General features: G+C 42.7%; 1 protein-coding gene across 1 annotated transcript in view; it reads right to left on the bottom strand.

Annotated features, from left to right (window-relative positions):
* The window catches only part of KLF12 (Kruppel like factor 12), a 156,431-nt gene that overhangs the window by 63,595 nt on the left and 72,254 nt on the right, over window positions 1-20,582 (bottom strand). The window contains exon 5 of the mRNA XM_015832331.2: window positions 7,421-7,556. Within this exon, the coding sequence (XP_015687817.2) occupies window positions 7,421-7,556 (136 nt within the window). The remainder of the gene's footprint in view (window positions 1-7,420; window positions 7,557-20,582) is intronic.

Below are 20,582 nucleotides of genomic sequence, written 5' to 3'. Positions count from 1 at the left end.
ACACATGGGCCAGCCCACCACTCATGCAAGGGTTGCGAGCGCACTCACGCTGAACCACCACTTGTGTACCAGACTGCCACTCATGCAAGGGCTGTGTGCTCATGTGTGTGCGCTGTCTCACTGCTCACACAGCCCAGTTCCCTCTCTCCCCTCAGCCAGGCCGCGAAGCCTGGCATTTACAGTCATCTAAAGGTATTGTTACACTATTCCTGACTTTAATCTTCCATCCCAATATAAAAGGGCCCTAAGAAGGTTTGATGGATCATCTCCTATGTCTATGTCTCCTGATCTTCTTTCTATACTGTCTTCACACCAGACAAGCAGAACCCTAATCTCTGATGAACTTGCAAGGCTGAATTTGTAAAAGATGTTTCAGGGGCTTCCAAGGGACTAAACATGTTTAATGTAAAGACTTTTGAAAGGAGCCACCATACCACTATGTTTCTTGGTGGAGTGGCCAGAATTAAGCCCTTGGTCATTCCACATTTTCCCACATCAGATCTCTGCAACTTTGGTGAGTAGTAGCCAAAGTCCTGATGTAAACAGGAAACCTACCCTGTTTATGGAGCTACTTTAAGCTACCGAAATGTCATGTTTACACGGTCTATCTCTACAGAATGATATAACTGAGTTGGACTTCCGAGTGATGGTGGGGGAGATAGGATCTGAATGTCATCTCCATATTTAAAATGAAAGACCGAATGTGAACCCTTTTTTATGTACAAAATTCTGGCAGAAAGGGAGCTTTTCAAAAGGAAATGGATTTAAAAGATGACACTGTCTCCCATCTCAAAATCTGAATAAGAATGATAAGAAGTTAAGCCTGTCTCAAGCCAACTTTGACTCTTAGTGAACAGATCTAGCTTAGCCACAGCAGCTGGTGCCCCCGAAGCTGTCCTGATTTGTACACAACTCTATTGTTTTCATTCCAGAACCACCACTTGTGAGATCTGAGAACTTTGGGGCAACATCCAACCCTTTTGGGAACTGGTCCTGCTGCAGACATAACTGCTGCTCCTTGGCACAAAGCCAAAATATTTCAGTGAATGACAAAAGCTGGAGCTGTAAATGGTGCAGGGTCAAAGGATTTCAAGAAATGTTTCTTCCCTGCTTGTCCCTATTTTGGGACCTTTAGCCCTTTCCTTTAGCACTTAGAAGTAGCAATAGCACTTAGACGTATATACCTCTTCACAGTGCTTTACAGCCCTCTCTAAGCAGTTTACAGAGTCTGCATATTGCCCCCCAAAATCTGGGTCCTCATTTTACTAAGAAGGATGGAAGGCTGAGACAACCTGGAGCTGGTGAGAATCGAACTGCTGGCAGTTGGCAAAATTAGCCTGCAATACTGCATTCTAACCACTGCTCTACCATGTCTCTTTACTCAAGGAAATACTTATGTTTTCAGCAGTAGCACAATTATACTCCACTTTCCAGCACTCAATTTTTTTGTGATTGCCCAACCTCACTACAGCACCATGCTGTGACAGTACTCATTAAAATGCTGTCAAAATCTAACGGGGTTCAACCTGCCCAGGTTTAAAAAAAGTATCTTGCATACATCTACAGAACAAAATTCTGTTTTCTGATTATACTGAATTGGACCATCCATGAAGTCACATAAATATTATTTTAGTACATATGGGACTCTTACTATTTATTAAAATGAATAGTATTCCCAGGGCTTTTTTCTCATAGAACGCCCAGAATGGAGTTCCGGCACCTTTTTTGGATGGAACCTTGTAGGGTAGGCAAGGCTGAATGGTTGAATGATGTGTGGTTGAATGATGTGTGTGAGTTCCGGCACCTTTTTTTTTTTTTTTTTTTTAGAAAAAAAGCACTGAGTATTTTTTTAGAAAAAAAGCACTGAGTATTCCTGAAACCCAAGTTCAAATTTGAATCAAACTTATTTGGGAACAAGTCTCACTGAACAAGATATGGAATTGCAAGGACTAATCCTGATTATTGACCGTGGTCATTGATAAGATTGTTGTTGGAAGCTAGCACAGGCATTCTTAAGTAGAGGAATTGTTGGAAGTCAGTGTTTTTTAAACTATGATTCCTGGAGTACCCAAAAAACCCTGAAGGTGTCCCCCAACGAGCTTCAGGTTCAAAATCCATTCCATTTCATTAACCAAACCAGCACTCTCCCCAAGAGGGATGAGGGGAAGCTATCATCCTTCTATGCATGTATCATGGCCAGAAAATTGTCAATCTAGGCTCCCTTTCCTAGCAAACAAGCACGTGATGCTTTTATAAACTTGTAATGAAGCAAAACACTTCTCCACCATTACCTTGAATTCTGACACATAAACACACACAAATGAATCACATATTGATTTTGAGGCTAAGATCAGTTCCACTAAAAAATAAGCAGCCACTGATGCAATAATTTGATTTGTACAAAGTACCAATGTTGATTTTCAGGTTGCTGCAAGGTTATTTTACACATTATACACAGCGTAGCGAACTCCAGCCACCTGTAACTCTGGAAATCATGTTGGCCATTGCTGTGTGGAAGGGCACTCTGAAGCAACTTAAAATATAAAATATGAAATACCAAAGATTTGGGGGAAGATAGCAAATTGAGAATATGCTTCATTCCGGTGTAGCTACTTTCACCATGGTTCACGCCCTGTATGAAACAGTTCATTATCTCAAATCACTGTGGCTGCCAAAAAGCATCTACATATTATTGGAGAGTTCTTTGGAAAATAAGTTAACTTTTAGTCAAGAGAAAAAATGGTTTCTTGTAGCTGGGATGGAGGGTGGGGTCCATAAAAGAGAAACCATAAATCAAGTGAAATGTATGCAGTATTTCTTTTCTTGCCAAATTTAACTTACTGACTTATTATCAAGCTATATTAACAATATAGAAGCAGCCATGGCAATGACTGAAAAAAGTTGATGCTTCCCCTGGTCAAACTCTGTTGGAAGAAGATCACCTCTGAAGGCTGAGGACAAACAGAAGCTATCACATGGACCTATACTGGTCATCTGAAATACATGCAGCTTCATGTGGGTCAAGTTGCCCATGGAGTCCTGGAAGTGATTCTCTCCAATGGGTTAGACCATATGTCTATGGAGACTCACAGTCATCCAGGACATAGTTATCCCAAAGGTGCTTTTCCACAAGGCAACTGGACTTTCTTGTTTTGCTTTGAAGACCTTTCACTTCTCATCCAAGAAGCTTCTTCAGCTCTGACTGGATGGTGGAGAATGGAAGGATTTATACTCCTTGCAGACAGCTGGTCATTTGCATTCTTTTGCATTCTTTTAAAGAGTCATTGATGCCACCTGGAGGTTTATCTATGTCATCAGAGTCACCTGAGTGGTGCAAATGGGTTTGGAGCCTTCTTGAAACTGCTGAAAGGAGTGTGTTGTAGACTGGAGATAGATGATGTCATATTCCCTCCCCCTCTGTTGAGAGAGGGCTGTTCAATTTTGACCTTGATGATACTGATAAACCTCCAGAATGCAAATGACCATCTTCTTTGCAAGGAGTATAAATCCTTCCATTTCCCACCATCCAGTCAGAGCTGTAGAAACCTCTTGGAGGAGAGGTGAAATGTCTCCAAGAAAAACAAGAAAGTCCAGTTTGCCTTGTGAAAAAGCACCTTTGGTTTACACCAGGATTTCTCAACCTTGACAAATTTCAGATGCTGGTTGAGGAATACTGGGACTTGAAGCCCATCCATCTTAAAGTTGCTAAGGTTGAGGAACGCTGCCTTCCCCACTTACCATCCTAGCATCCAATGAGCTATCGTACTTTCCTTAATTCAACCTCAAAGCAAGGGACTCTGTGCTGATATGCAGCAGGCAAAGGATTCAGCCCAACTGAATTCCATTCGCTCTTAAATGGGGCTCAGGTAGGATCAATCAAAGTGGCTTCAAAGCACTTTCAGACCATTAGCCTTTCCATCTCCCAACCTTTCTGGACCCTAACTTGGTCTGAGCTATTTCTAATGCAAAGTGGAAGACCATGCCTCTGGTTCTCAGGGGAGGCTCCTCCTCCGTCCATTTCTGCCTCTCTGAACTGGGGGGAATCTGGGTAGAGGGTAAGTAACAAAGAAATGTGGCTGGACATCTCCCTCGCACTCTTTTCCGAGCAGGAGAATTAACATCTCCCCGTTCAAGAGGACAAGAATTGCTCTGCAATTGGGGTTCATCTCATACCAGAGCAGGGACTGTCCCTGGTCTGGCAACCTCAGGTCTTCCCAACCAGCTTCCATAAATGATGGGGCAAAGATTAACCATGAGAATGCGGAAAAGTAGCTTGCTTTTCCTGCTTATTTCAAGTTGACCAACATCTTCCCCGGAAAAAAAAGAAGGAAAAAAACATGTAACCAACCAACACGGCAGCATTAAGGCAGTAAATGAGCCTTCTAGTGCAGAGAAAGGCCTTCCCTAGCATAGTAATGAGGAGAAAGGGCACTTCACCTCTGCCACATCAAGCACTTCTCTCTTCATTTACATTTATTTATGGAGGACATTCAAATTCAGCATCATCCACTGTAGGCACTCGAGCAAATGTTCAGAGTGGCCCTTTGCTACTCCATTGCTAAAAGTGGAATTAAGCATTCCCGTGCTGGATTGATCCCACAAAAACAAAACAGACCCTCCTTCCCTTTCCCCAGCTATGGGTAGGGTTTGACAGCCTTCTCTCCAGGATCTGTCTCCTGTTCTGGCAGGAATGGGACAACTTGCCACAGCCAACTTGCCCATGGGACAACTCACTGTGGAACAGTTTAACAATTCTATTTAGTTAATTTAGTTTAATTATTAATTCAATTAATTAAGTAATAAATTAATTCAATTACACAACAAATAAATTCCCAATAAATCACCCCCTTGATCGGGTGATTGAGCGCTAATCACTACTTAATTAATTAAAAAATAATCATTTAATTATTATACAATATTACTTAATTAATTAAAAAATAATCAGTTGATTATTATACAATTGATAAAAAAGGTAATCAGTTTCCGAACTGATAATCAGTTTCCGAACTGATTACTTACTTAATTTAAAAATAATCAATTTCCATGGGTGGATCCTCCATCTCCAGTGCTGGAGAAGAGAAAGCGCACGTTTGTAATATGTTTAATTTCACAATGCTTGTGGGTATGCTTTTACGTCCAACCGATGGTGCTGTTTTTTTAAAAAAAGAATGTTTTTACCTGTCACAGGTGTGACATCTATGCAATAGTAGGTATATAAAAACACGCATGTATTCGAATGCAACGTTGTATCAAAATTTCAAAGCAATCGGTGAAGAACTTTCGGAGATTTAAGATTTTGAACAAACGAACATTTACATTTTTATTTATATAGATTTAAAATAAACTAATATTTTAATTTTTGTTGATCACATTTCATGCTGTCCCTCCTTTTGCATCCTTTCTTTAATGATTCTATTCCACCATTTCTTTGTTATTGTGTGTAACTTTTGTCCAGCAATGAGCTGTCCCTCAGTAAGTTGGCCATGGCGAGTTGGCCATGACGAGATGTCTGTGGTGAGTTGGCCATGGCAAGTTGGCCACGGCGAGATGGCCATGGTGAATTGTCTTAGACCCGTTCTGGCTGGCTTCAAAATAATATTTCCTGAGAAGCCTTGGGGCTTAGCCTACCCTTGTCTTCCCTCCAGACTCCATAGAAGGTAACAGTACAATGCTACTGATCAATTGGTGCACAACTCTTCTCTGACTTCCCTGCTCTGTCCCGTTGGCCTTACACTGCCCCAATCCTCTAGATTCATATTGATTTTCAGCGGACACATTCCTGCCTTTGTTCCTTGAGGAATATTTGCTAGCATAAGCATTTTAATGTCTCTGATCATGCACTGAATTAAACACACATGCAGAGGCAAGAGGGGGTCATCCATAGTTCAGCAACATTGCATGCTGATGCATAAGAATAGCTATTTTTAAACTAGGAAGGAAACACGAAAAAGCAATTCCACAGATGGGGAACTCGAAGAGGCAGAAGATGGCACTTGGAAAAACTTAATTCTATCCAGTTCTTTGCAGAGTTTTGTTGATACATAGCCACATGTCATCATAACTCTTAGCAGTTCGTCACAATTACCAAGTACAATATTTCAGCTTTCACCATTCTTTGTGCTTTTCGTGACCTTCTTCAAGTCCTAGGTTTAGTTGATTTGGATCCTCTCTATCACAAAACATGATTTATTAAGAGGTTTTCCAACTTTTTTCAAGCTGTGGAACCCCCTGATCAACATCTTAGCTGCTAAGACCATGTTAGTCCTGGATTTTGTCCAACTCTGATTTAGGGACTCCGCCCCAAGATCTGGCTGTCAAGTTCTCCTTCATTCCTAAAGACATATCTTGGAGAAAGACACCTTCACCCTGTGTAACGACAAGAGGGCAGGCCAAACTAGCATGGCAGATGATCCTAGCAAAAGCACCCAGAACTACTTTTATCTTCACATAATTGTTAATTTAATTAACTTTAATTATGCTTCCACTTTCTTACCACCTTCATGTATTCCTTCAGGATACTGAGAAGTTTGTTTTTTCAGAGGACTGATTTTTGATGTCACAAACAAGCAAAAATCCAATTCTCTGCCCACTCACAAAGCTTACACAAAACCCCCAAAATACAGGCAACCCTCATCTGTTTGACTGAACAGAAAGGGTGTGTGAGAGAAAGAGAGTTAAACACACTTGCAGACAAAACTATCCTCTACTGATTTTAGCAGTTTTTCAAAACCAGATGGGTGCTGACCAAACAAACAGAGATAAAAGGAGCTAGAAATTGCCTAAGCAACTATGACTATTTTGCCTGCTTCAAAGACTCATTTTGGTTTGTTCAATACAAGGTGGTTAAAAGAAATCAGACTTAAGTGCAAAGCAGTACAAAACTTCCCTAATAATCTCTTATTATTGTGTTCAGAAAGGGCTCTTGTGTTCTTTTCTGCTAATAAAGTAAGCTGATGGTAAATCAGTGTTGAAAGCCTCCCCGAGTATTTGCACTATCTATCTAGCAGGAAGACTTCAAGAAAGAATGGACTTCCTTTACAATGAATCCAATCAATTGCTCAGACAGATGCACAGAAAAATCTTCTCCCCAACCTACAAGTGCGCTTTTGAAAAAGCCTTTGTATTCTGGAAAAGTTACATTTCATTTCCAATAAACAACTCAAAACAAAGAAGAAAAAAGAAATAAACCCAGACTGTTTCCTTGCAAAGCAGAATAAAAAGGATCTACCAGAAGACACCTTTAAGTCGGTCCAGACAATAAAGACTTCTTTAAAACACAGTATCTTCAATTGAGTTTCCTCTGCCATCTTAGGTAACCCCACCTCTAACCAAGCCCGGCCAATCAGAGATTGGCTTTCTAGTGAATGCCACATGATGAGGTCCTCCCACCTTGACATCAGCCTGAAGACTCCATACTTACTCTTGAACAGCTCTGGCTATTGAGAGGGCTGTGGATCCAGTCTCATTCACACTATCCAAAGTCACATTGGGCAGGTCATCATCATCACTGTCGCTTTTAATCTGTCTGGGAGACAGGCCACGAGGGTCCATTTGTGCTGGGAATAAGGAGACACAATTGGTTAATTACAGCAGCTGTGACATTAATATCACTCTGTAACAACATTTAGACGGGCATGGTCCTTCTGTTCTGAATATGCCATCAATGTATTTCTTATTCTTGTTTAGATCTCAAGAACAGCTCCCAAGAATTTATTAAAAGGACACATAGTTTAAACAATGAAATCTGTGTGTGCATGTGTGTGTGTGTATGTGTGTGTATGTCCATAGCCATAAGTTACAATCTACTCTAGGGTTTCACAATCTCGGCATTGATAATATTATGATCTAGATCAGGGGTCTCCAAACTTGGCAATTTTAAGACTTGTGGACGTCAACCCCCAGAATTCCCCATCTTCACACTTCAAACGTTTTCATTGGGAATCAGAGAAATAACACCCTGGAATTTGTTGTCAGACATTAATAAGAAAAATTAGGTGGACATAGAGGCAAATATAAGACCAGTTACCTCCCCAGTGCTATATGGAATGATGAGATTTATCTCTGTTCTCCAGTAACAAGTTGAGATCCATTAAATCAGAGTGGTTCCATATTGCAAAATAGCTTAACAATCTATAAACTGGTAGGTGACCTGCTTTGGAATATGACCCAGCTGAATTCTACAAGAGAGTTCAAGACCACATTTTCCTCCCCTCCCCCTGCCCCCTCCCCGACTAACTTAGTTGTAGTCTAATAGACTAACCACACATATGCCTTCAGCAGCACCTGTATCCATAAAACAGGGGTCTTCAATCTTGGCCCTTTTATGACTTGTGGATTTCAACTCCCAGAATTCCTCAGCCAGGCATGCACTCACAACTTCTGAAGGCAAGCTGTTCCACTGGTTTATTGTTCTCACTGTTAGGAATTTTCTCCTTAATTCCAGGTTGCTTCACTCCTGGATTAGTTTCCATCCATTGTTTCTTGTCCTGCCCTCTGGTGCTTTGGAAAATAAGTTGACCCCCTCTTCTTTGTGGCAGCCCCTCAAATACTGGATTACTGCTATCATGTCACCCCTAGTCCTTCTTTTCTCTGGACTGGCCAAACCCAAATCCTGCAACCGTTCTTCACATATTAAATATTAATATTTAATTAATATTAAATTTAATTAATATGAAACAACCAGGCTACCTTTCCAGTAAGGGGGAAGGGATGCCATTCAGGACCAGGAAGTGGCCCAACACAATGGTTGCGACACCCAACTGAGGGGTATCACTTTCTACTGTGCCTCAGAGAGGAGGTAACAGACTTCACTCAAGTGACTGATGTGTTAACACATCTGCAATCAGACAAACATGTGCAGGTCCACAATAATAGTTGCACAATGCAAATATTCAAGCCACACAAATATTAAGAGTAGTTGATCTAAATAATGAATCAGTCACCCTGCAGAGGGTCAAAAAAAGTTCTAGAAGTTGAACGTCAGACCTTGACTCTGTGTTCCTATTTCTCTTTCCTTTGTCAACTCTTAGCATAATGTGCTCCTCCGTTAGCACTATCAAATAGCAAATCCTGAGTCCTCCCCCCCCCATTTTTAGCAAATATCTAAATGGCATGGAATGAGACTCTAAGCAGCAAAGTTTGTGCGTCATTCTCATGGCATGTCACTGCTGCCCTGGGATTAAAACACAACAAACAAACAAACAAGTAAAAATGTCCTGTCTTTTTGTTAAGTTTATAAACCAACTGTCTACAAATGCAACTGCTCGTCCTGTTCTTGAGCAAATTTGTGGGTATCCTCAATCTGAGGTCCTCTCCCTTTGCAGAGGCCCTGTCTATCAAACCTTTTTAATTGATGAAGATAATAATATTGAAGGGGTAAATGGTATGGTTCCCAGGAAGCCTGTCTATATAAGGTAGAAAAATACAACTGATATACATTAGGGGAGGAAACAGGAGAAGAAGCCTCGTAACAGTTCCTCAAAGATGTGATGAAGATTTGGTAAGAAGGGTTACCCTTGGGACAACACAAAGGGGATGCAATGGTCTAGCACAGGGGTAGTCAACCTTGGCTCTTTTATGACTTGTGGACTTCAACTCCCAGAATTCCTGAGCCAGCACATTCTGGGAGTTGAAGTCCACGAGTCATAAAAGAGCCAAGGTTGACTACCCCTCGTCTAGCATAGGGGTCCCCAACCCCCAGTTTGTGGACCGGTAAAAGGCCGTGGCATGCCAGTAACCCTGGACTGCACAAACAAGCAAAGCCCCATCAGCGGGATACAGGCAGCACACAAAACCACGCACTCTCCGGTCCATGGAAAAAGCTCTCTCCATGGACTTGTCCCTAGTGCCCAAAAGGTAGGGGACCTCTGGTCTAGCATATAAGACAGTGGAGTGGTCAACCAAAAGGTTGGCAGTTCGAGACCTAAGTACGTCTATGCGACAGGGTGAGCTCCCATTTTTTTTTTATCCAGCTCCTGTCAACCTAGTAGTTCAAAATCATGCAAATGCAAATAGATAAATAGGTATCACTTCAATGGGAAGTGCACCTCGGCATATAGTCATGCTGGCTGCATGACCACAGAAGCATCTTTGGACACCTCTGGCTTCCTAAGCTAGGAAATGGAGATGAGTCATGCGTGACTCACACAGAAACTTTTACCTTTTCAAAACAACACAAAGAAGCCTCAGTTGTAACTAAAAACTAAAAAAGAGTACAGAGAAGAGCAACAAAGATGAACAGGGGACTGGAGGCTAAAACATATACTGTAAGGAATGGTTGCTGGAATTGGGTATGTCTAGTTTAACGAAGAGAAGGACAAGGGGGGACATGATAGCAGTGTTCCAATATCTCAGGGGCTGCCACAAAGAAGAGGGAGTCAAGCTATTCTCCAAGGTGCCTGAAGGCAGGACAAGAAGCAACGGATGGAAACTAATCAAGGAGAGAAGCAACCTAGAACTAAGGAGAAACTTCCTGACAGTGAGAACAATTAACCAGTGGAACAACCTGCCTCCAGAAGTGGTGAATGCTCCAACACTGGAAGTTTTTTAAGAAGAGACTGGACAGCCATTTGTCTGAAATGGTATAGGGTTTCCTGCCTGAGCAGGGGGTTGGACTAGATGACCTCCAAGGTCCTTTCCAACTTTATTATTTATTATTATTAACTCCCTCTGTATTTTGCTTTTCTCCCCAAAATTTTATCCTTGGGTTTCTGTAACTTGAGAACACCAGCTCTTACTTAGAAAGAAAAATTTCCCACCAAGCCAACCTCCGAAGGTTAAAAGTTACATTTTAAAGGCAATCTTGATATTTTTTTTAATAGGTTGGGTCAATAATGTCAATTGTCTAAACTAACCTCAAAACAAATCATGGATTTTTAGATTTGTTGGGGTTTTTCCCCCCCTATGTCCTATTGTGGAATGTGGTTAGAAACCCTTGATTCATAGCAAGATGAGGGCATCAATTTTCAATATTCTGTTAGCAAATTAAAGACAAAGAGCAACCTTCAGCACTGAGGTCTATTTGCAAACAATATTCCATCAACTTCATCATTTAGCTGTGACTTTAAAATGGCAGTTATATTATCTTGCCCTTTCCGAATTATGCAACTAATTATGCAGTAAGCTTGTTAATGCTGCAGGATTATCGTTTCTTGGACCTGAATACTGAATATTAACCTTCTGTTGTACAGAAAGAAAGGGAGAAAAGAAGAAAATTGCTGGGAGGTTCTGGCACAACTCTAATGTTGTGCTGTGTGAACAGGAGTCTACTTCAGATTTTATGTAAGAGTAACCTTAGCCACTTTGAGATGTGTGGACTTCAATCCCCAGAATTCCCCACATTGAAGTTTACATATCCCCAAGTGGCCAAGGTTGAAAAATACTGTGCCAAAGCTTCTAATGGAATGGCCCCACCAAATAAGACCAAGTTCTTCATGGTTCTCCTAAATAGAACACAGAACATCAGAGTGGAAGGTACCTTAGAGGTCTTCTAGTCCAACCCCTTACTCAAGCAGGAGACCCTATACCATTTCAGATAAAATGGCTGTTCAGTTTCTTCTTAAAGGCCTCCAGTGATGGAGCACCCACAACTTTTGAAGGTGAAGTTTTGAGGTACGTTGGGGCTGTCCTATTTAGGAGGGGAGGGGAAGCAAAGAGAAAGAAGGGGAATGATTGACCAATGAGAAACACATCAGGAAAAAAAATTCAGTGCTGGAAGAATCTCAGATGGCTTCATGATTTGTCTTCTGTTGGATGTTTTGTGAGAAAGTTCTCATCCTCATAAAAATTCCCAACTAGTTAGTGCTCCAGAATAGGTAGACAGCAGCAGACTCTGGATCAGACACTTTTGTGTGGGACCTCCATAGCTCACATTCTACACATGAAGAATCTTGAGAAGATGGCCACATTTCTAGTTTTCCTTGCACAGCTTTTTAAATCTTCTCCATCTGGCTGGGAATTCAAATTCTGGCCAAACTTCCCCAGCCTATAAGTTGGCTGAGGGAGCTTTTTGTGAACAATGTTCCCTGCCACACAGCCTGGGCACAATGCTTCCTGCTTGCTGTGCTCTTCAATTTCTCTGCCTTAAACTCTGGCTTATGTCTTGCCATATTCCTTCTGTGCTTTAGTGCCCCCTTTGCCCCTTTCAGATCTTCTACTAATAGTAGGACCATATGCCTGCTTATTCACCAAGAAGATTCTCTGTAAATGTAAACACTCTGTCCAGGCAGAATTCCAAATTGTCAGGGTTTAAGATGCAGATAGAAAACAAAAAATTGGAATGCAACATTATCTGGATGCATTATTTGGGTGGACTTGGGAAGAAGGAAAAAATTGCATCACTTTCTCACTCATTTTTGTTTTTTGAATTTGTTTTTCATTTAGCCTCATTAAAGGTAAAAGGGTCTAAATGGCTTAGCACAGTGGTGGCGAACCTATGGCACGCGTGCCAGAGGCGGCACACGGAGCCCTCTCTGTGGGCACGCGTGCCATGCCCCAGAGATGGCAACCGTCCTTTTTCAACCAGCTTCCCGCTAACTCGACGAGGTCCCACATGGCCAGATGAATCCCAGCATGGCTGGTTTCCCTCCCCCCATCCCATCCCTCTTGGCCTCACATGCTCTCCTTTTTCCGGGCACGACCCACTGCAGCGCCTCCTCAGCTGTTGGCCATCTGTCCAGCTTAGAGGCAGCTTCTCTGAACTTCTTGTGGCGGGCTGCGGAGCCCCAGAGTGCGCCGGTCGAGGGGCCGGCAGGCTGTGGCTGCTGAAAGACACTGTTGGCCCCCATGCGCTCGCTGACCTCTGTGTGCGGGGGTCGATGGTGTCAGGCAGCAGCTGCCCCAGCCCCTGCCTCGCCTTGCCCTGCGACAATGGCACCCCAGCCCTGTCTCACCTCACCCCGCAGGACCAGCCTCCTGCCCACGGTCCCACCTGCCAGAGACCCCTGGATCTCCCCCAACCCTGCCTGGTTTCCACAGGCATCCCTCCCCATGAGCAACATCGAGGTGACCACGCCCACCTTGGCCACACCCACCCAGTCTGCCATGACCACCACAGCCATGCCCACCCAGCGGGCCACACCCACCTGGCACCCGGTGATAAATAAGTGGGTTTTGGGTTGCAGTTTGGGCACTCGGTCTCTAAAAGGTTCGCCATCACTGGCTTAGCAGCTAAAGAGGCTGAGTTTGTCAGCTGAAAAGCTGACAGCCCAGGTTTGAGACCTGAGCGCCACATGACAGCGTGAGTTCCTGTTCCTTGCCTCAGCTCCTGCCTACCTAGCAGTTCTAAAGCACGTAAATCCAAGTAGATAAATAGGTACCACTTTGGTGGGAAGGTAACAGCATTCTGTGTGCCTTGGTGTATTAGTCTGCCATCCACATGACTACGGAATATGTCTTTGGATGACGCTGGCTCTCTCAGCTAAGAAATAAAGATGAGCACTTGGACATGACAAGACAGAGGAAACTTTACTTTTACCTATCCTTGCTTATTCACAAAGAAGATTCTTTTTAAATGTAAACACTGTGTCCAGAGACAATTACAAAATCTATCCAAAATGAGTGACAAAGAATTGAGGCCTTTGAACTATGGTGCTGGAGAAGACTCCTACGAGTCCCTTGGACTGCAAGGCGTTCAAACCGGTCAGTCCTAGAAGAGATCAACCCTGACTGCTCTTTAGAAGGCCAGATCCTGAAGTTGAAACTCAAGTCCTTTGGCCACCTAATGAGAAGGAAGGACTCACCGGAGAAGAGCCTAATGCTGGGAAAGATTGAGGGCAATAGAAGAAGGGGACGACAGAGAATGAGGTGGCTGGATGGAGTCACTGAAGCAGGAGGCGTGAGCTTAAATGGACTCCAGAAGATGGTAGAGGACAGGAAGGCCTGGAGGAATATTGTCCATGGGGTCACGATGGGTCGGACACGATTTCGCAATTTAACAACAACAACAACAATCCAAATGGTCAGGGTTTAAGAAGTAGCAAGAAAAATAAAATCAGAGTACATTATTGGGGTGGCCTTGGGAAGAACAGAAATTGCATCAGTTCTGACTCATTTTTTTCGGATTTATGTTTGGTTTACTAATGTCTTATTCTATGAAGCCCTTCAGGCTTGAGAAACAGCACATGTGTGGTATGTATGTATGTATGTGTGTGTGGAGAGAGCATAATTTTTTTTAAAAAAAATGCAGACCGTATGATGTGCAACGCATTGGTAAACAACGTTCTCCCCAGAGCATCCTCTTTTTAAAAATTTCAAATGCAGCAATCACGAATACCTTCAGGACCAACTCTGATTTTACAGAGCCTATAGAAACATCACCCTAAATTCATATGCATCTCTCACAGCTGTATCCAAGTATAATATAAATCTTGATGCTTTCTGTTAAGTCCGGAGAATAATGGCGAAGGAGACAATGCATGTTGCTAGTGAATCTTTATTCTCTCTCTTTCTTACAGCTAACAACCAACAAGAGCAGAGGCATGCAGGCCTCTATTTATACCCCCGGATCCCCGGGCAATCCCAACCAACAGCAGGCAGTCTTTTCCCGCCTTGCGCATGCGCGCAAGGCCAGCGCCACTCAGTCTGGTCCCGGGCAGCTTTTGCAAATGCCCGGGACTCTTGCATCGTCCCGAGCCTGCTTCTGCAGGCTCCGGACACAACACTTTCCTCTTTGGAACCCATGATGTTCTCTTTGGGGAGGGGGAAAGACTCCGAGGTATTTTGTAGGCTTTAAAATCACGTCTATTGACTTGAGCAGAACAATAGGCTTGTTCCATGCATAGCCTGCTGGACCAAGTAGAAAATGGCAATTTTTGCATGGCTGTGCTGCTCTCTCTCTCTCTCTCCCTTGCTGTGATTAGGTGGCACATGATGTGAAAATACACACAATCTCCTACTGTAGTGCAAATTAAAAAAAATGAGCATGGCAGCTGATAAGGGATTAGGGATTACCATTCATCATGCTTCAGATTCCTTAGCTCAAAGTGCTGTGCAGATGGTTCTGTTTGCAAAGTTCTTTGAAAGTTGTTTTGGTGAACAAAGGTGAAGAGGTCTTGCTCCCTACTTACTACTGAAGCAATTATCCTAGTTGCATGCCCACACACACACACACACACAAACACCCTGCTGAGAAAGCTTACCAAACTGCTGTTATATTGCACTCCATAATTTCTGCCTGAGTTGCATCTCAAGCTGTTTACATGACAAAGGGGAAACTGTAAAGGAGGCAGAGATTATAACCCATAAACACAGATCTGAGACCTGGATGATAACAGTCAAACAAACCGATCAGCCTAAGATTTTAAATAACCAATAGCCACATAAACAACTCAACCTAAAACACAATGATTTCATCTTCAATAAAAACCCAAAGTTTAAATTGCTGGCAGGTTTTGATCTTAATTCCAGCTGAGGTCCTAGCTTTCTGCTTTCCAGAAATTCCTCAGACAAAACATATTAAAAAGCTCCAAATCCTGCAGAATTGGAAATTATCTTCTAACTTTTCCATCCCAAAATGAGTTGCTTGTGGATATGGAAGAAAGTGTGTTGGTGGGGGGGGAGGTATCTCTGGATTCTAGGTGAGCAGATTTCTAGCAAGAAATAAAAACATTAATCTAAACAATTATCCAAATCACTGTATGAAAAAATAACAGCATTTGCTGGACTAAAATTATTAAGTAAACTTTTTTCTAATTTTTTTTTTTTTTGCCAAAGTGAACAGCTTGAAGAAGCTTGAATTTTTAATACAGCTTAACAGGTTTGAAAGTTAATGTAAAGTGTTTTTTTTAATGACTTCCCAAGTAGGAAGGTATTAAGTATTAAGGAAGGCATTAAGTATTAAGAAAGGTGTTAAGTATTAAGGAAGGTACTAATCAAAGACAGGTCCAACCTAGAACTAAGGAGGAATTTCCTGACAGTGAGAGCAATCAACCAGTAGAACAGCTTGCCTTCAGAAGTTGTGGGTGCCCCATCGCTGGACGGTTTTAAGACTGGACATGGTATAGGGCAGGGCAGGGGTAGGCAACTTTGGCTCTTTTATGACTCGTGGACTTCAACTCCCAGAATTCCTCAGCCAGCATGGCTCAGCATGGAAACCTCTCCCTTTCCCCTCAGCATGGTTGACTCAGGAATTCTGGGAGTTGAAGTCCACGAGTCATAAAAGAGCCAAGGTTGCCTATCCCTGGTATAGGGTGTCCTGCTTGAAGTGGTGTGAAATGGTACAGGGTCTTCTGCTTGAGCAGTAGGTTGGACTAGAAGACCTACAAGATCTTTTCTAACTCTGATATTCTATGTTCTGTTCTAAGTGATATATTTTGACCAAGTGATGGGACCAGGACATCATATCTCAGGGACTTCATATGCACAGGTTTTTCTTTTCTTACTTTAGGATCAGGTCAAGATGATCTAGCTGTGCCTCTGATTTAGTCTGACGTATCATTCTGCATTGGTCAACCTGGTGCCAGCAGACAGCCCATGGGCCAAATTGAATGGGATTGTTCTCTTGCCCATTTACAGCCCTGAGCGATACCCATTTCCTCCACTGGGACGCAGACCTCCTATGAAAAAGGTCAATGATATCCTTCTAAAACTCTCCAAATTGTGGCCATTACATTATTTTACATTTGCCAATTCTACTTTCCAAAGAAGCGCTTCCTAGATACATCTGTACTGGCTGACCCTGTACTTTGAGAGAAATTAGAACCTCACTTTCTATTTGATGTGTGGCCAGAGTGCCTTTCATTGTGTTTTTTTTTTACTCTTCCTACACTCCTTTTCTTCTGAACAGAATAATAGAGTTGAAAGGGACCTCGGAGGTCTTCTAGTCCAACCCCCTGCTCAGGCTGGAAACCCTAAACCAGAGGTCACCAACCTTTCTCGGTTGGCGGACCAGAGGGAAAGGAAGTATTTTAAACATGTACACACATGGGGCTCTGTGCATGTGCATGATGCAAATGGGGCAGAGCTAGCGCCCATGTGATACTCGCTAGCCCTGCCCTGTTCTTGCACAGTGCAACGCCCCATTTCTGAGCCCCATGGTGGTGCCTGTTTTTGCGCCCTGCAGCATGGCAGCAGCCCATTTTCACGCCCCGTGTGGTGTCATCCCGTTTTCACATGTGGCAGCACAGCAGCATCCCATTTTCGTGTCCTGTGGCACACTGGTGTCACGTTTTCATGCCCCGAGGCATGGCAGTGGCCCAGTTTTGTGTGCTGTAGTGCAGCGGCAGCCCGGTTTTGTGCCCTGTGGCATGGTATCCTATTTGAGCACTCCACGGCCGCAGCGCTAGAATGAGTAGGTGTGTGTGTGCACACACATGCATGCACTGGCCAGCCTGTCCTGCAGCCAAGACAAATGGTTGCCCAATCTCTTCTTTAAAACCTCCAGTGTTGGAGCACCCATAACTTCTGGAGGCAAGTCATTCCACTGATTACATGCTCTCACTGTTAGGAAATTTCTTCTTAGTTCTAAGTTGGATCTCTCCTTGATTAGTTTCCATCCATTGCTTCTTGTCCTGCCTTCTGGTTTTTTGGAGAATAGGTTGACTTCCTCTTCTTTGGGGAAACCCCTGAGATATTGGAACACTGCTATCATGTCACTTATTTTCATTAAACCAGAAATACCTAATTCTTGCAACCATTCTTCGTATGTTTTAGTCTTCAGTTCCCTAATAATCTTTGTTGCTCTTCTCTGCACTCTTTCTAGAGTCTCAATATTTATATATATTTATATATATCGCGTGATCTTGATTCGATCCCTCTGTTAATGCAGCCTAGGATTATATTGTTGTTGTTCTTGTTTTGGCAGCTGCAGCCCTTTTGACATGGTAAAAATCTACCTTCCTGAAATCCAAGGAATCTCTCATTTCTAAGAGGAAAAATTCAAGCATTCCAGAACAATTGTTTCCTATCTCTGGAAAATGTCCCCCATAGCTGGATAGTTGCTCATAGATTGCACCAGTGACAATACCTTCATTCATTCTTCCTTTTATTTTAACCTTCATTCTCCAAGAATCCCACCCCATCATCTCCTTGGATGTCTGGGGCAGCTGTGGGCCTTTTTTCCTAACACAGAACACAAGTCCTCCACCAGCATTTCTATTGCTTTTGTTTCCTTGTAAGTTGGTTCTCAAGCCGATCATCATTAGCTTTATGCTTCCTTTCACCACACCACATTTGCCAACCTCATGTTCACTGCATTCTCATTGTTTTGAATTCCATTTTGTCCCCTTCTCGTTTTAACACCCATAAGTGACGTGGGATTATTACCTCGGTTCTATACTCCAGAATATTTATGAAGTTAAAAAACACAGATCCCTAGTGGGCTCCACTGTTTATACCTTTCTACATTACCAAGAGGGGAAAAAATACATGTGAAAATTTTAAACATCTACCTTTAATCCTCCATAATGGATTGTGCCTGTGATATTTATACATGATATAAATATCAATAAGCTACCTTGTGAAATGACACTGAAGTTTCTAATTAAGCTACTAATAAGCAGATTCAGCTGACAGAACATGATGAACTGGCTATGCATAATTAGATTTTTCTACTCTCCCAGCACCATCCTTGGAGTTGTCTGCACACTCCTGATTGGTGTTCTTCCAACAGCATCCAATCTTTTCCACTACTACTTTTATGGGTAGTAAGAAAAGGATGTGCTGGAGGACATAAGAGTCTGCTGGAGAACACAGGAGATTTCCAAGGTCCTTCTCAGTAGGTGAGCCCAAATATTTTGGGGATGCAGATGTGATTAGGAGAAGAAAGTGGTAGAACCTGGTGGAGGAGTCAAGAGAGCAATCAGCCTAGAGTCTTGACATAGCCACAAATGGGCTGAATCCAACCCCTCTTGAATTCCAGTGATCCATATTTAACATCAAGTAGTGCTAACCATTAGTTGAATAGTTTTCTGTGCATATGCATGATTAGTAATAAATTAGTTTAATTGGAACTTCATGTGTGATCCTGATCTTTTGCACCAGAGAAGTGTAGGACAAAAAAAGCACTTTTATCTTGTAAACACCCCGTTCTCTCCTCCCCCAAATGGACCCCTGCCTCACTCTTTGGGGGATAGGGTCTCATGCAATGCCACCCTTGGCAATCAGGGTGTGAGGCCATTGGGTGACAAGTGACACTTCCTTGTACTTCCCTTTCCATGGTATTTTTTTGAATGGTCAAATGTTTGCAAAATTTAGGATGAGAACATAAAAGTCAGAAGCCTAAAGCTAAGATGTCACAGTTAGAAATTATCTGAGACAAAAAAAGAGTTTTCCTAAATCACTCTTATTGCCTCATCCATTTTCAGCTAAGGGACAGCAGATTCAAGCTCACCTACCCAGCTTGGAAAAAGAGATTTCAGGGAAATATTCATGCCTATAAGTACAGCCTTATGTTGAACACAGATACAGAAGGAAACATCAAATCAATGCTGGGGCCAAATTAAAAGTGTTGTGAAACATGAACCCCTGGCTGGAACCCACAGCTCTGATGCTACCTTCACTTTCTCCCATCTCCATATACTGAACATCAATCACGACCAAGGACTGTTGTCACTTTGTGGAGCTCTGCTACAGCTCTGGCCCCTATCACTGGCTACTGATGTTAGGAATTGAGTAAGGAAAGTCATATCAGGGGGTAGCATTATAGAGGTCTAGGATGTGTAAATCCTCAGAGGGATGCTTTGCTGACCATCTGAACATAAGTATCTTCTGGGGATGTTTCTCCTCCAAGAAGACCACAGAACTTCTTGAGATGATTGTGCTGAGGATGGCAGCTCTGCTGTTGGAGAAGATTTGGAGAGAGAATTCATGAAACCCCTCTGAAAGGAGGATAAAGCAACAAGCTGCTCTACTTAACACAGCCTGGGTTCAAGAACTGCAGATTAGCCCACTGCACTTTATCTTCACAGCATGTATAAACCTGGTTTCTGCAGACAGTTTCTAGTTCAGAATACGGTACCTGTCAAGAAACCCAAATAGGTCAGGTTTAAGACTATCCAAAGGGGCAAAATAAAAAAAAACCCTCCAGTCTCAGTTGTTTTATGTGTGATTAATGCAAAGATTCTGAGAAATCTTTTATCTAGAGAAAATTATGCTTTGGACATACTCCTCAGACAAGCAGAGACCAGCTGCCCACTCAGTCTGGTCCTCCACCAGCCCAGCTTGTCTTTTCTCTTTTCACACCTCCCTCAGGGTTTAATTCTCTTTCTACAGCAGATGAAGTGGGAAAACTGAGGCAAGCTATGCCATGGCTACCTTCCTATCCCTTGACTCACCACTATTGCAGAATTTCTTTCTTCAACTTATCTGTTTTTTAGTAGGTGAGCACAAGATAATAAAAGAAAGATACCAAATGATGGAAGAGAGGAGACTCCTTAATTTCAGAAGCAGAAGACGGCTACTACCTGCCTTAGACTGGGAGCAAAACTTGTCACATCCGTTTGGGCTGAAGACCAAGTCAAGACTGGGAGTGGCTTACCCAAGGACGGGCATGGCAAGTTTGGCTGACTTGGTCTAATGGGCAGGAAGGCAGAGCTAACCCATTGGTGGATTCTCTATCTCCGGTGCTGGAGAAGATGGCTTTCCTC

The sequence above is a fragment of the Protobothrops mucrosquamatus genome, unplaced genomic scaffold (genome assembly GCF_001527695.2).
Source record: "Protobothrops mucrosquamatus isolate PMUCROS unplaced genomic scaffold, P.Mucros_1.0 scaffold2, whole genome shotgun sequence".
NCBI classification, from domain to species: Eukaryota; Metazoa; Chordata; class Lepidosauria; order Squamata; family Viperidae; genus Protobothrops; species Protobothrops mucrosquamatus.
The sequence above is the reverse complement of the archived record's forward strand: the minus strand, read 5'-3'. Positions and strand labels throughout refer to the sequence as shown.